This window comes from Entelurus aequoreus, linkage group LG05, assembly GCF_033978785.1.
Source record: "Entelurus aequoreus isolate RoL-2023_Sb linkage group LG05, RoL_Eaeq_v1.1, whole genome shotgun sequence".
Taxonomy (NCBI): domain Eukaryota; kingdom Metazoa; phylum Chordata; class Actinopteri; order Syngnathiformes; family Syngnathidae; genus Entelurus; species Entelurus aequoreus.
This window is the reverse complement of record NC_084735.1, coordinates 9,588,414-9,605,913: the sequence shown is the minus strand read 5'-3', so window position 1 is coordinate 9,605,913 and position 17,500 is coordinate 9,588,414. Positions and strand designations below refer to the sequence as shown.

Below are 17,500 nucleotides of genomic sequence, written 5' to 3'. Positions count from 1 at the left end.
AATTGCTAGCTATCAGCCAGCGCAACTAATCGCTAGCTAACAGCCGCTGTCGCAAATTGCTAGCTATCAGCCAATGAAAGTATTTGCCAGCTCTCAGCCGGCACTGCTAATTGCTAGCTATTAGCCGGCACAACTAATCGCTAGCTGTCAGCCAGCACTGCTAATTGATAGGTATCAGCTGGCGACGCAAACCGCTCGCTATCGGCCGGCACCGCTAATTGCTAGCTATCAGCCGCTGTTGCAAGTTGCAAGCAATCAGCCAATGCAACTAATCGCGAGCTATCGGCCAGCGCCGCTAATTGCTAGCCATCAGCCGAAATTGCAAATTACTACCTATCAGCCAGCACAACTAATTGCTGGCTTTCAGCCGGCACCGCTACTTGCTAGCTATCTGCCAGCGCAAACAATTGCCAGCTTTCAGCAGGCACCGGTAATTGCTAGCTATCAGCTGGACTTGCAAATCGCTAGCTATCAGCCAGCACAACTAATTGCTAGCTTTCAGCAGGCACCGGTATTTGCTAGCTAACAGCTGCTGTCGCAAATTGCTAGCGATCAGCTGGCGCTACAAGTCGCTAGCTAACAGCCGCTGTCACAAATTGCTAGCTATCAGCCAACGCAAATAATTGCCAGCTCTCAGTCGGCACCGCCAATTGCTAGATATCAGCCAGCACTGCTAATTACTAGCTATTAGCTGGTGCCGCAAATCGTTAGCTATCAGCCGGCACCGCTAATTGCTAGCTATCAGCCGCTGTCGCAAATAGCAAGCAATCAGCCAGCGCAACTAATCACTAGCAATCAGCCGGTACCGCTAATTGCTAGCAACCATCCAGCGCAACTAATAGCTAGCTCTCAGCCGGCATTGCTAATTGCTAGCAATCATCCAGCGCAATTAATTGCCAGCTTTCAGCCAGCACCGGTAATTGCCAGCTATCAGCCGGCCTCGCAAATCGCTAGCTATCACCCAGCGCAACTAATTGCTGGTTTTCAGGCGGCACCGCTAATTGCTAGCTATCTGCCAGCGCAACTAATTGCTGGCTTTCAGCCGGCACCGCTAATTGCTAGCTATCTGCCAGCGCAAACAATTGCCAGCTTTCAGCAGGCACCGGTAATTGCTAGCTAACAGCTGCTGTCGCAAATTGCTAGCGATCACCTGGCGCTACAAGTCGCTAGCTAACAGCCGCTGTCACAAATTCCTAGCTATCAGCCAGCGCAAATAATTGCCAGCTCTCAGTCGGCACCGCCAATTGCTAGATATCAGCCAGCACTGCTAATTACTAGCTATTAACTGGTGCCGCAAATCGCTAGCTATCAGCGGGCACCGCTAATTGCTAGCTATCAGCCGCTGTCGCAAATAGCAAGCAATCAGCCAGCGCAACTAATCACTAGCAATCAGCCGGTACCGCTAATTGCTAGCAATCATCCAGCGCAACTAATCGCTAGCTCTCAGCCGGCATTGCTAATTGCTAGCAATCATCCAGCGCAATTAATTGCCAGCTTTCAGCCAGCACCGGTAATTGCTAGCTATCAGCCGGCCTCGCAAATCGCTAGCTATCACCCAGCGCAACTAATTGCTGATTTTCAGGCGGCACCGCTAATTGCTAGCTATCTGCCAGCGCAACTAATTGCTGGCTTTCAGCCGGCACCGCTAATTGCTAGCTATCTGCCAGCGCAAACAATTGCCAGCTTTCAGCAGGCACCGGTAATTGCTAGCTAACAGCTGCTGTCACAAATTGCTAGCGATCACCTGGCGCTACAAGTCGCTAGCTAACAGCCGCTGTCACAAATTCCTAGCTATCAGCCAGCGCAAATAATTGCCAGCTCTCAGTCGGCACCGCCAATTGCTAGATATCAGCCAGCACTGCTAATTACTAGCTATTAACTGGTGCCGCAAATCGCTAGCTATCAGCGGGCACCGCTAATTGCTAGCTATCAGCTGCTGTCGCAAATAGCAAGCAATCAGCCAGCGCAACTAATCACTAGCTATCGGCCGGCACCGCTAATTGCTAGCTATCAGCCGCTGTGGCGAATGGCCAGCCAGTGGCCGTCACTAATCACTAACTAACATTTGGCACCACTAATCGCTGGCTAGCAGATGCTGGCGCCAATCGCTAGCCATAAGCCGCCCAACAACACTTCCTGGTTAGCTTCTAGAGTAGTAAAAAGTGCTGACTCACCAGTTTCCCGTCCAGCGTGTAGATCTTCTTCACCACGCCAGAGTCCAGCTTGATGGCGTCCGTGATGTCGGTGAGCACCTGCTCGTAGGAGCGCGCCGTCTTCTTGTTGAGCAGCACCCTCACCGCCTTGCGGGGCTTCACGCCGCTGCGCACCACCGTCACCAGGCGGGGGCGCACAAAGTCCTTGCAGCTCTCCCCCGCCGCCGCCGCCGCCTTGGTGCAGCCCAGCGGCGCAGGCCCGCGGGCCGCCGCCGCCGCCGCCTTAACGTTGACGGACCAGTTGGGGTTGACGTTCTTGGTGTAGTCCACCTTCTTGTAGGCCTCCAGCGAGCTGCACACGTAGCTGTCACCTGCAGGGGGCGCCAGAGGTCACATGTCAACACAATAAACTCCTCAGACTAGATCAATAGCGAAATAAAGCTACCATATTAGCGTTAGCATGCTAACATTTGTCAATAAACACAATATTTGACTCGGAGCTGAAAAATGTGTTTAAAATGCTAGCATGCTAATGTTAGCGTGTATCAAGTAACAAAATATGACTGAGATGTTTACCTATAAAATCAACTAAATAAATCTACCATAATAGCGTTAGCATGCTAACGGGTCTCATTTGTCAAGTAACACAATATTTGACTCCGAGCTAAAAAAAAAAAGTGTTAAAAATTCTAGCCTGCTACTGTTAGCATGTATCAAGTAACAAAATATGACTGAGATGTATACCTATAAAACAAGCAAAATAAAGCTACTATATTAGCGTTAGCATGCTAACAGCTCTCATTTGCCAAATAACAAAACTTTTAATTCTGAGCTGAAAAATGTGTTAAAAATGCTAGCATGCTAACATCAACATGTATCAAGTAACAAAATATGACTGAGGTGTATACCTATAAAATAAGCAAAATAAAGCTACCATATTAGCGTTAGCATGCTAACAAGTCTCATTTGTCAAGAAACACAATATTTGACTCTGAGCTGAAAAATGTGTTTAAAATGCTAGCATGCTAACATTAGCATGTATCAAGTAACAAATATGACTGAGGTGTATACCTATAAAATCAGCTAAATAAACCTACCATATTAGCGTTAGCATGCTAACAGGTCTCATTTGTCAAGAAACACAATATTTGACTCCGAGCTGAAAAGGTGTTAAAAATGATAGCATGCTAGCCTTAGCATACATTAAGTACCAAAATATGACTGAGGTGTATACCTATAAAATCAACTAAATAAAGCTGCCATATTAGCGTTAGCATGCTAACAGGTCTCATTTGTCAAATAACAAAACATTTGACTCCGAGCTGAAAAATGTGTTAAAAATGCTAGCATGCTAACATTAGCATGTATCAAGTAAGAAAATATGACTGAGGTGTATACCTATAAAATAAGCAAAATAAAGCTACCATATTAGCGTTAGCAAACTAACAGGTCTCATTTGTCAAATAACAAAACATTTCACTCCGAGCTGAAAAATGTGTTAAAAATGCTAGCATGCTAACATTAGCATACATTAAGTACCAAAATATGACCGAGGTGTATACCTATAAAATCAACTAAATAAAGCTATCACATTAGCGTTAGCATGCTAACAAGTTTCATTTGTCAAGTAACACAATATTTGACTCCGAGCTGAAAAATGTGTTAAAAATGCTAGCATGCTAACATTAGCATGTATCAAGTGAGAAAATATGACTGAGCTGTATACCTATAAAATAAACAAAATAAAGCTACCATATTAGCGTTAGCAAGCTAACAGGTCTCATTTGTCAAATAACAAAACATTTCACTCCGAGCTGAAAAATGTGTTAAAAATGCTGGCATGCTAATGTTAGCATGTATAAAGTAACAAAATATGACTGAAGTATATAACTATAAAATAAACAAAATAAAGCTACCGTATTAGCTTTAGCATGCTAACAGGTCTCATTTGTCAAATAACAAAACATTTAATTCCGAGCTAAAAAATGTGTTAAAAATGCTAGCCTGCTAATGTTAGCATGTATCAAGTAACAAAATATGACTGAAGTATATATCTATAAAATAAACAAAATAAAGCTACCGTATTAGCTTTAGCATGCTAACAGGTCTCCTTTGTCAAATAACAAAACATTTCACTCCGAGCTGAAAAATGTGTTAAAAATGCTAGCCTGCTAATGTTAGCATGTATCAAGTAACAAAATATGACTGAAGTATATACCTATAAAATAAACAAAATAAAGCTACCGTGTTAGCTTTAGCATGCTAACAGGTCTCATTTGTCAAATAACAAAACATTTCACTCCAAGCTGAAAAATGTGTTAAAAATGCTAGCCTGCTAATGTTAGTATGTATCAAGTAACAAAATATGACTGAAGTATATACCTATAAAATAAACAAAATAAAGCTACCTTGCTAGCTTTAGCATGCTAACAGGTCACATTTGTCAAACAAAACATTTCACTCCGAGCTGAAAAATGTGTTAAAAATGCTAGCATGCTAATGTTAGCATGTATCAAGTAACAAAATATGACTGAAGTATATACCTATAAAATAAACAAAATAAAGCTACCGTATTAGCTTTAGCATGCTAACAGGTCTCATTTGTCAAATAACAAAACATTTCACTCCGAGCTGAAAAATGTGTTAAAAATGCTAGCATGCTAACATTAAGTACCAAAATATGACTGAAGTATATACCTATAAAATAAACAAAATAAAGCTACCGTGTTAGCTTTAGCATGCTAACAGGTCTCATTTGTCAAATAAAACATTTCACTCCGAGCTGAAAAATGTGTTAAAAATGCTAGCCTGCTAATGTTAGCATGTATCAAGTAACAAAATATGACTGAAGTATATACCTATAAAATAAACAAAATAAAGCTACCTTGTTAGCTTTAGCATGCTAACAGGGCTCATTTGTCAAACAAAACATTTCACTCCGAGCTGAAAAATGTGTTAAAAATGCTAGCATGCTAATGTTAGCATGTATCAAGTAACAAAATATGACTGAAGTATACACCTATAAAATAAACAAAATAAAGCTACCGTGTTAGCTTTAGCATGCTAACAGGTCTCATTTGTCAAATAACAAAACATTTCACTCCGAGCTGAAAAATGTGTTAAAAATGCTAGCATGCTAACATTAAGTACCAAAATATGACTGAAGTATATACCTATAAAATAAGCAAAATAAAGCTACCATATTAGCGTTAGCATGCTAACAGGTCTCAGGTAACAAAACATTTGACTCCGAGCTGAAAAATGTGTTTAAAATGCTAGCATGCTAACATTAACATGTATTAAGTAACAAAATATGACTGAGGTGTATACCTATAAAATCAACTAAATAAAGCTACCATATTAGCGTTAGCATGCTAACAGGTTTCATTTGTCAAGTAACACAATATTTGACTCCGAGCTGAATAATGTGTTAAAAATGCTAGCATGCTAACATTAGCATGTATCAAGTAAGAAAATATGACTGAGGTGTATACCTATAAAATAAGCAAAATAAAGCTACCATATTAGCGTTAGCCTGCTAACAGGTCTCATTTGTCAAATAACAAAACATTTAACTCCGACCTGAAAAATGTGTTAAAAATACTAGCCAGCTAATGTTAGCATGTATCAAGTAACAAAATATGATTGAAGTATATACTTATAAAATAAACAAAATAAAGCTACCGTATTAGCTTTAGCATGCTAACAGGTCTCATTTGTAACATTTCACTCAGAGCTGAAAAATGTGTTAAAAATGCTAGCCTGCTAATGTTAGCATGTATCAAGTAACAAAATATGACTGAAGTATATACCTATAAAATAAACAAAATAAAGCTACCGTGTTAGCTTTAGCATGCTAACAGGTCTCATTTGTCAAATAACAAAACATTTAACTCCGAGCTGAAAAATGTGTTAAAAATACTAGCCTGCTAATGTTAGCATGTATCAAGTAACAAAATATGATTGAAGTATATACCTATAAAATAAACAAAATAAAGCTACTGTATTAGCTTTAGCATGCTAACAGGTCTCATTTGTCAAATAACAAAACATTTCACTCCGAGCTGAAAAATGTGTTAATAATGCTAGCATGCCAACATTAAGTACCAAAATATGACTGAAGTATATACCTATAAAATAAGCAAAATAAAGCTACCATATTAGCGTTAGCATGCTAACAGGTCTCAGGTAACAAAACATTTGACTCCGAGCTGAAAAAGGTGTTTAAAATGCTAGCATGCTAACATTAACATGTATTAAGTAACAAAATATGACTGAGGTGTATACCTATAAAATCAGCTAAATAAAGCTACCATATTAGCGTTAGCATGCTAACAGGTCTCATTTGTCAAGAAACATAATATTTGACTCCGAGCTGAAAAGGTGTTAAAAATGATAGCATGCTAGCCTTAGCATACATTAAGTACCAAAATATGACCGAGGTGTATACCTATAAAATCAACAAAATAAAGCTACCATATTAGCGTTAGCATGCTAACAGGTCTCATTTGTCAAATAACAAAACATTTGACTCCGAGCTGAAAAATGTGTTAAAAATGCTAGCATGCTAACATTAGCATACATTAAGTACCAAAATATGACCGAGGTGTATACCTATAAAATGAACTAAATAAAGCTACCATATTAGCGTTAGCATGCTAACAGCTTTCATTTGTCAAGTAACACAATATTTGACTCCGAGCTGAATAATGTGTTAAAAATGCCAGCATGCTAACATTAGCATGTATCAAGTAAGAAAATATGACTGAAGTATATACCTATAAAATAAACAAAATAAAGCTACGAGAAGTGGTTCTCACGGGTACCTTGGGTGGCACTTCGTCACTAGGTGGGACCTGTTAGCATGCTAACAGGTCTCATTTGTCAAATAACAAAACATTTCACTCCGAGCTGAAAAATGTGTTAATAATGCTAGCATGCCAACATTAAGTACCAAAATATGACTGAAGTATATACCTATAAAATAAGCAAAATAAAGCTACCATATTAGCGTTAGCATGCTAACAGGTCTCAGGTAACAAAACATTTGACTCCGGGCTGAAAAAGTGTTAAAAATGCTAGCATGCTAACAGGTTTTATCCGCCCAGATTGGAACTTTTCCCGACTCATTTCAAAAAGTTTGCAGAAAGTTACGAGCGGCAACCGACCTTCGACCAGCTGCTCCACGGCGGTGACGCGCCTGCTGCCGTCCAGCGAGTAGATGGTCCTGACGCCCTGCGGCAGGTTGACGTTGCCGGACAGGCAGCGCGTCAGGTCGGCCAGCAGGGCGTCGAAGGTCCGGAAGCGGTCGGCGGAGACGGCGTAGACGACGCCGTTGAAGTAGCGGTCGCCGTTGCGGTAGAAGCGGACCTTCTTGGCGCGCTTCTCGGCGCTGAGAGCCTGCAGGGTGCGGGCGCGGAAGAGGCTGCAGTGCGCGCTGTGCGCCGGACTCTGCACGCCGTTGGCGCGGCCGTGACGCTCAGCCTTGTCCCGCTCGTCGAAGTGCTCCATGTCCGTGTCCGGGTCCATCACGCGGCCCACCAGGCTGTCTGGCGCGGGTACAGAAAAGTTGGCGTCACCAAAAAAAAACCACAACGGCAAGGCAGCGAGCAACGTCGCCCAGAATAGAGTCCTAATGACGGATTAAACCCTCTAAGCCACCCGGGCGGCTGCCTGCACCCGGCTGGCCGATCAATAACTGCCGATATCAGCCCCGGAAAAGTCGCCGGGCTGACGACATCCCATAATACTCCCCGCTGATGACGAGGATGAAGATGACTTACCCACAGAGATGAGATCCACGTTCATCTCCACGATGACACGAGCGTCACTTTCAGCAGTGTGTGTGTGTGTGTGTGTGTGTGTGTGTGTGTGTGTGTGTGTGTGTGTGTGTGTGTGTGTAAGAGAGAGAGAGAGAGAGAGAAAGAGCAGAATAAGTAGAAGCTGCCTCCTCCTCCGCCTTCACCTCCTCCTCATCCACGTCACTCGTGTCGTGATTCCCCACTTAAGGCCGCCCCCCCCCCCCCTCCAGTCATTAAGATCCCAACAACCTTGATTATATCTACATGTCCTCTCACACTGACGTCGGAACAACGTTGAAAAATAGTTGTGTTTGTAAACTGAGACGACGATGATGTCTTCACGTCGGATCGACGTTGTTGGGAAATGACCAAAAATCAATGGTCAAATCAACGTCAGAACCTGACATTGATTAAACGTCGTCCAAAAGCATGTTGTTTCAACGTTGTTGAATATTGGTTGGGAAATGACCAAATTTCAACGGTCAAATCAACGTCAGAGCCTAAGATTGAATAAACGTCATCAAAAAGCATGTTGTTTCAATGTTGTGTTTGTGTTGTAGAATATTGGTTGGGAAATGACCAAAATTCAACGGTCAAATCAACGTTAAAGAACCCAACATTGATTAAACGTCGTCAAGAAGCATGTTGTTTCAACGTTGTGTTTGTGTTGTAGAATATTGGTTGGGAAATGACCAAAATTCAATGGTCAAATCAACGTCACAACCTGACATTGATTAAACGTCGTCAAAAAGCATGTTGTTTCAACGTTGTTGAATATTGGTTGGGAAATGACCAAAATTCAATGGTCAAATCAACGTCAGAATCCAACATTGATTAAACGTTGTCAAAAAGCATGTTGTTTCAACGTTGTTTGTGTTGTAGAATATTGGTTGGGAAATGACCAAAATTCAATGGTCAAATCAACGTCACAACCTGACATTGATTAAACGTCGTCCAAAAGCATGTTGTTTCAACGTTGTTGAATATTGGTTGGGAAATGACCAAATTTCAACGGTCAAATCAACGTCAGAGCCTGAGATTGAATAAACGTCGTCAAAAAGCATGTTGTTTCAACGTTGTGTTTGTGTTGTAGAATATTGGTTGGGAAATGACCAAATTTCAACGGTCAAATCAACGTCAGGATCCGACATTGATTAAATGTTGTCAAAAAGCATGTTGTTTCAACGTTGTTTGAGTTGTTAAATATTTGGTCGGGAAATGACCAAAATTCAACGGTCAAATCAACGTTAAAGAACCCAACATTGATTAAACGTCGTCAAAAAGCATGTTGTTTCAACGTTGTTGAATATTGGTTGGGAAATGACCGAATTTCAACGGTCAAATCAACGTCAGAGCCTAAGATTGAATAAACGTCATCAAAAAGCATGTTGTTTCAACGTTGTATTTGTGTTGTAGAATATTGGTTGGGAAATGACCAAATTTCAATGGTCAAATCAACGTCACAACCTGACATTGATTAAACGTTGTCAAAAAACAGGTTTCAACGTTGTATTTGTGTTGTAGAATATTGGTTGGGAAATGACCAAAATTCAACGGTCAAATCAACGTCAGAATCCAACATTGATTAAACGTCGTCAAAAAGCATGTTGTTTCAACGTTGTTGAATATTGGTTGGGAAATGACCGAATTTCAACGGACAAATCAACGTCAGAGCCTAAGATTGAATAAACGTCGTCAAAAAGCATGTTGTTTCAACGTTGTATTTGTGTTGTAGAATATTGGTTGGGAAATGACCAAATTTCAATGGTCAAATCAACGTCACAACCTGACATTGATTAAACGTTGTCAAAAAACAGGTTTCAACGTTGTATTTGTGTTGTAGAATATTGGTTGGGAAATGACCAAAATTCAACGGTCAAATCAACGTCAGAATCCAACATTGATTAAACGTCGTCAAAAAGCATGTTGTTTCAACGTTGTATTTGTGTTGTAGAATATTGGTTTGGGAAATGACCAAAATTCAATGGTCAAATCAACGTCACAACCTGACATTGATTAAACGTCGTCCAAAAGCATGTTGTTTCAACGTTGTTGAATATTGGTTGGGAAATGACCGAATTTCAACGGTCAAATCAACGTCAGAGCCTAAGATTGAATAAACGTCGTCAAAAAGCATGTTGTTTCAACGTTGTATTTGTGTTGTAGAATATTGGTTGGGAAATGACCAAATTTCAATGGTCAAATCAACGTCACAACCTGACATTGATTAAACGTTGTCAAAAAACAGGTTTCAACGTTGTATTTGTGTTGTAGAATATTGGTTGGGAAATGACCAAAATTCAACGGTCAAATCAACGTCAGAATCCAACATTGATTAAACGTCGTCAAAAAGCATGTTGTTTCAACGTTGTTTGTGTTGTAGAATATTGGTTGGGAAATGACCAAATTTCAACGGTCAAATCAACGTCAGAGCCTAAGATTGAATAAACGTCATCAAAAAGCATGTTGTTTCAACGTTGTATTTGTGTTGTAGAATATTGGTTGGGAAATGACCAAAATTCAACGGTCAAATCAACGTCACAACCTGACATTGATTAAACGTTGTCAAAAAACATGTTTCAACGTTGTATTTGTGTTGTAGAATATTGGTTAGAAAATGACCAAAATTCAAAGGTCAAATCAACGTCACAACCTGACATTGATTAAACGTTGTCAAAAAGCATGTTGTTTCAACGTATTTGTGTTGTAGAATATTGGTTGGGAAATGACCAAATTTCAATGGTCAAATCAACGTCAGAATCCAACATTGATTAAATGTTGTCAAAAAGCATGTTGTTTCAATGTTGTTTATGTTGTAGAATATTGGTTGGGAAATGACCAAAATTCAATGTCAAATCAACATCAGAATCCAACATTGATTGAACGTTGTCAAAAAGTATGTTGTTTCAACGTTATGTTTGAGTTGTTAAATATTGGTTGGGAAATGACCAAATTTCAATGGTCAAATCAACATCAGAACCCAACATTGATTAAACGTTGTCAAAAAACATGTTTCAACGTTGTATTTGTGTTGTAGAATATTGGTTAGAAAATGACCAAAATTCAATGGTCAAATCAACGGCACAACCTGACATTGATTAAACGTCGTCAAAAAGCATGTTGTTTCAACGTTGTTTGTGTTGTAGAATATTGGTTGGGAAATGACCAAATTTCAATGGTCAAATCAACGTCAGAATCCAACATTGATTAAACGTTGTCAAAAAGTATGTTGTTTCAACGTTATGTTTGAGTTGTTAAATATTGGTTGGGAAATGACCACATTTCAATGTCAAATCAACATCAGAACCCAACATTGATTAAACGTTGTCAAAAAGCATGTTGTTTCAACGTTGTATTTGTGTTGTAGAATATTGGTTGGGAAATGACCAAAATTCAATGTCAAATCAACGTCACAACCTGACATTGATTAAACGTCGTCAAAAAGCATGTTGTTTCAACGTTGTTGAATATTGGTTGGGAAATGACCAAATTTCAATGGTCAAATCAACGTCAGAATCCAACATTGATTAAACGTCGTCAAAAAGTATGTTGTTTCAACGTTGTTTGTGTTGTAGAATATTGGTTGGGAAATGACCAAATTTCAACGGTCAAATCAACGTCAGGATCCGACATTTATTAAACGTCGTCAAAAAGCATGTTGTTTCAACGTTGTTTGAGTTGTTAAATATTTGGTTGGGAAATGACCAAAATTCAACGGTCAAATCAACGTTAAAGAACCCAACATTGATTAAACGTCGTCAAGAAGCATGTTGTTTCAACGTTGTTTGTGTTGTAGAATATTGGTTGGGAAATGACCAAAATTCAATGTCAAATCAACGTCACAACCTGACATTGATTAAACGTCGTCAAAAAGCATGTTGTTTCAACGTTGTTGAATATTGGTTGGGAAATGACCAAAATTCAATGGTCAAATCAACGTCAGAATCCAACATTGATTAAACGTCATTAAAGAGCATGTTGTTTCAACGTTGTATTTGTGTTGTAGAATATTGGTTTGGGAAATGACCAAAATTTAATGTCAAATCAACGTCACAACCTGACATTGATTAAACATCGTCAAAAAGCATGTTGTTTCAACGTTGTTGAATATTGGTTGGGAAATGACCAAAATTCAATGGTCAAATCAACGTCAGAATCCAACATTGATTAAACGTCGTCAAAAAGCATGTTGTTTCAACGTTGTGTTTGTGTTGTAGAATATTGGTTTGGGAAATTACCAAAATTCAATGTCAAATCAACGTCACAACCTGACATTGATTAAACGTCGTCAAAAAGCATGTTGTTTCAACGTTGTTGAATATTGGTTGGGAAATGACCAAAATTCAATGGTCAAATCAACATCAGAATCCAACATTGATTAAACGTCATTAAAGAGCATGTTGTTTCAACGTTGTATTTGTGTTTTAGAATATTGGTAAGGAAATGACCAAAATTCAATGTCAAATCAACGTCAGAATCCAACATTGATAAAAAATCGTCAAAAAGCATGTTGTTTCAACGACAATCAAATTACAATTTTCCAAGTGCAAAAAAATTCCAGGAATCACCAGAATTTCCAGTTTTCCAAAGCCCTATTTTCACCTACTCCTGGAAAGTTTTCAAAGTCCACATTTTTCCAAACGTTTTGGTCCATTCCACCTTCAAAACATTCTTCTTAATTGAGACAACAAACATTTTTCTTTTCGTACAAATTTCTGTTTTTTTCAGAAATTCCGAAATACCCATTTAAATTCAAACTGTTACTACGTCAACATTTGTCAACCGTTTTGAAAAATTCCAACACCAACCCATTCATATCATCTCGGAAAATTGTTGTATTACCTATATTTTCCAAAATTCCAGTTTTTCCCGAAATTCCCAAATTTCTAGGAAATTCCCATCCAAATGAATGGACGTATTCATAAATACCCAAAATTCTCAAAATTCTGCGTCATATTTTACCCGATTCCGACCTTTCAACCATCCACCCACACTGTTCTTCACATATGTCAAACGCCAAACATGTTTTCCTTTTCCCAAATTTCCCGTTTTTCCTGGAATTTCTGGTAATTTTCTCCCCATTTAACCTGAATGGGAAATATACAAACTTCTGCATATCCCACATTTCTTATCCGATTGGAACCGTTCCAACATCCACACACTCCACTCACCTTGGACATTCAAGCCAGCAGGTTTCCCGGTTCCGAAAAATCCCTGATTACCTGGAATTACCAGGAATTTCCCCTCATTGAAAATCAATGGTCAACATACAAATATTTTCATATCCCACAATTCGCATCCGATTCGAACCGTTTCAACATCCACACTCCACTCACCTTGGACAATCAAACTAGAATTTTCCAAGTGCAAAGAAATTCCAGGAATTACCAGAATTTCCGGTTTTCCAGAGCCCTATTTTCACCTCAAAATTATGCGCCATATTTTACCCGATTCTGACCTTTCAACCATCCACCCACACTGTTCTTCACATATGTCAAATGCAAAACATGTTGTCCCTTTCCCAAATTTCCCGTTTTTCCTGGAATTTCTGGTAATTTTCTCCCCATTGACACTGAGGGAAATATACAAACTTCTGCATATCCCACATTTCTTATCCGATTGGAACCGTTCCAACATCCACACACTCCACTCACCTTGGACATTCAAGCCAGCAGGTTTCCCGGTTCCGAAAAATCCCTGATTACCTGGAATTACCAGGAATTTCCCCTCATTGAAAATTAATGGTCAATATACAAATATTTTCATATCCCACAATTCGCATCCGATTCGAACCGTTTCAACATCCACACACTCCACTCACCTTGGACAATCAAACTAGAATTTTCCAAGTGCAAAGAAATTCCAGAAATTACCAGAATTTCCGGTTTTCCAAAGCCCTATTTTCACCTTCTCTTGGAAAATTTTCACAGTCCACATTTTTCAACCGTTTTTGTCCATTCCACCTTCTAAACATTCTTCTTAATTGAGACAACAAACATTTTGCTTTTCGTACAAATTTCCATTTTTTTCAGAAATTCCAGGAATTCCAAAATACCCATTTAAATTCAAACTGTTACTACGTCAACATTTTTCAACCGTTTTGAAAAAATCCCAACACCAACCCATTCATATCATCTAGGACAATTGTTGTATTACCTATATTTTCAAAAATTCACGTTTTTCAAGAAATTCCCAAATTTCTAGGAAATTCCCATCCAAATAAATGGACATATTCATAATTATACAATGCCCAAAATTCTGCGTCATATTTTACCCGATTCCGACCTTTCAACCATCCACCCACACTGTTCTTCACATATGTCAAACGCAAAACATGTTGTCCCTTTCCCAAATTTTCCGGTTTTCCTGGAATTTCTGGTAATTTTGACAATGAATGTGAAATATACAAACATATCGCACATTTCTTATCCGATTTAAACCGTTCCAACATCCACACACTCCAGGTTCCGAAAATTCCCCGATTACCCGGAATTACCAGGAATTTCCCCTTTTTGAAAATGGGCAATATACAAATCTTTTCATATCCCACATTTCTCATCCGATTGGAACCGTTCCAACCTTCTCTTGGAAAATGTTCACAGTCCACATTTTTTATTTTTAATTACCAGGAATTTCCCCTTTTTGAAAATGGGCAATATACAAATCTTTTCATATCCCACATTTCTCATCCGATTGGAACCGTTCCAACCTTCTCTTGGAAAATGTTCACAGTCCACATTTTTCAACCGTTTTAGTCCATTCCACCTTCTAAACATTCTTCTTAATTGAGACAACAAACATTTTGCTTTTTGTACAAATTTCCATTTTTTTCAGAAATTCCAGGAATTCCGAAATACCCATTTAAATTCAAACTATTTTACCCGATTCCGACCTTTCAACCATCCACCCACACTGTTCTTCACATATGTCAAACACCAAACATGTTGTCCCTTTCCCAAATTTTGCGGTTTTCCTGGAATTTCTGGTGATTTTGACAATGAATGTGAAATATACAAACATATCGCACATTTCTTATCCGATTTAAACCGTTCCAACATCCACACACTCCAGGTTCCGAAAATTCCCCGATTACCCGGAATTACCAGGAATTTCCCCTTTTTGAAAATGGGCAATATACAAATCTTTTCATATCCCACATTTCTCATCCGATTGGAACCGTTCCAACCTTCTCTTGGAAAATGTTCACAGTCCACATTTTTCAACCGTTTTTGTCCATTCCACCTTCTAAACATTCTTCTTAATTGAGACAACAAACATTTTGCTTTTCGTACAAATTTCCATTTTTTTCAGAAATTCCAGGAATTCCGAAATACCCATTTAAATTCAAACTGTTACTACGTCAACATTTTTTGACCGTTTTGAAAAATCCCAACACCAACCCATCTAGGACATTTGTTGTATTACCTATATTTTCAAAAATTCACATTTTTCAAGAAATTCCCAAATTTCTAGGAAATTCCCATCCAAATAAATGGACATATTCATAATTATACAATGCCCAAAATTCTGCGTCATATTTTACCCGATTCCGACCTTTCAACCATCCACCCACACTGTTCTTCACATATGTCAAACGCCAAACATGTTGTCCCTTTCCCAAATTTCCCGGTTTTCCTGGAATTTCTGGTAATTTTGACAATGAATGTGAAATATACAAACATATCGCACATTTCTTATCCGATTTAAACCGTTCCAACATCCACACACTCCAGGTTCCAAAAATTCCCAGATTACCCGGAATCAACAGGAATTTCCCCTTATTGAAAATGAACGGGCAATATACAAATCTTTTCATATCCCACATTTCTCATCCGATTGGAACCATTCCAACATCCACATACTCCACTCACCTTGGACAATTAAATTAGAATTTTACAAGTGCAAAAAAATTTCAGGAATTACCACAATTTCCCAGTTTTCCAAAGCCCTATTTTCACCTCAAAATTCTGCGCCATATTTTACCCGATTCCAACCTTTCAACCATCCACCCACACTGTTCTTCACATATATCGAACGCCAAACATTTTGTCCCTTTCCCAAATTTCCCAGTTTTCCTGGAATTTCCGGTAATTTTCTCCCCATTGACAATGAATGGGAAATATACAAACTCCCGCATTTCTTATCCGATTGGAACCGTTCCAACATCCACACACTCCACTCACCTTGGACATTCAAGACAGCAGGTTCCCCCGTTTCCGAAAATTCCCTGATTACCCGGGATTACCAGGAATTTCCTGATAAAATGAATGGGCAATATACAAACCTTTTCATATCCCACATTTCTCATCCGATTGGAACCGTTCCAACATCCACACACTCCACTCAAATTGGACAATCAAACTAGAATTTTCCAAGTGCAAACAAATTCCAGGAATTTCCGGTTATCCAAAGCCCTATTTTTTACTTCCTCCTGGAAAGTGTTCATAGTCCACATTAAACATAATTTTCTCTTTGTTGTTGACAATTTTAACAGAAACATGTACGACACGTGATTGCATACATAAAGAATTCTCTACACTTTAATATTATCCGATCACGCAAAGAAGACGTTAAAAGCATTATTTTTTTTCCCGGTTGTCAAAAATAAATACTTCTGCTCGTCAATGTCAAAGCGATTCATCAATCAGTTAGTAAAAAAATCATTTTAATCAAAAAGAGTTGCTTATGCAAAGTGTGTAATGAGGATATTATACATTTATATTCACTGAGGGCATAATTGAGACGTGGCCCCCACCCAAAAAAACGAGTTTGGCACCACTGTAGGCGTCACAACCAGTAGAGGGGCCACAAGATCATGGCTTTTGTAAAAAAAAAAAAAAAAAAAGATTTTTGTCTTTCCTTTCAATTTTTTTTTGCACCATGACTAGGGAAGGTTGTTTGAATCAAAATCCTGTCTCTGGCCATTTTGTTTTTTGTCCTGTCCAGCCACTCAGACAAATCATGTTGATGTAGATCACATATGTCAGAGTCAAGGCCCGCGGGCCATATCCGGCCCGCGAGAAGGTTTTTTACGGCCCTTGGGATGATCTTGATTTATTATTAGAACCGGCCCGCAGACCGCAGATCTTTTTTTTTTTTTTTTTTTTTTAGACCGCAGATCTTTTACACGCACCAAGCGGATGCCGGTCCAAGGTTCCGAAAGGGGGCGAGCGGCCCGCCGGGACGCGCCTGCCGGCCGAAGGGCTGCAGCCCGGCCGTCAGTCGCGGAGCCCGCCGTGCCACGCGCGCCAAGGGGGCGGGCCGAAACCCGGCCCCGAGGCCCTGAGACTTCTGCTTTGTTTCCCCAAACCGCGCGTCACCGCCGGGCCCGCACCACCGTCGGGCTGCAGCCCGAGCGTCGGTGGCGGAACCCGTCATGTGCCGCGCGCGCCAAGCGGAGCGGGGGGGTCAAGCGGGCCGAAACCCGCAGGCCACCCCCTCACCACGAGGCCCTGAGACTTCTGCGTTTGACCCCTACGCGCGGCCCGTCGGGACGCGCCCGCCGTCAAGCCACGAGGGCCAGCCGTCGGGTCGCGGAGCCCGCCG

General features: G+C 39.8%; 1 protein-coding gene across 7 annotated transcripts in view; it reads right to left on the bottom strand.

Moving 5' to 3' along the window:
* Positions 1 to 8,033, bottom strand: part of LOC133650136 (serine/threonine-protein kinase DCLK1-like) — a 112,512-nt gene extending 104,479 nt beyond the window's left edge. For all 7 annotated transcript variants that reach the window (XM_062047024.1, XM_062047025.1, XM_062047023.1 and 4 more), the window contains exons 1-3: positions 7,937 to 8,033; positions 7,322 to 7,702; positions 2,175 to 2,524 (exon numbers count right to left, since the gene is read on the bottom strand). In XM_062047024.1, coding sequence (XP_061903008.1) covers positions 2,175 to 2,524; positions 7,322 to 7,702; positions 7,937 to 7,961 — 756 coding nt within the window. In that variant the 5' untranslated portion in view covers positions 7,962 to 8,033. The remainder of the gene's footprint in view (positions 1 to 2,174; positions 2,525 to 7,321; positions 7,703 to 7,936) is intronic.
* Between the last annotated feature and the right edge of the window lie 9,467 nt (positions 8,034 to 17,500).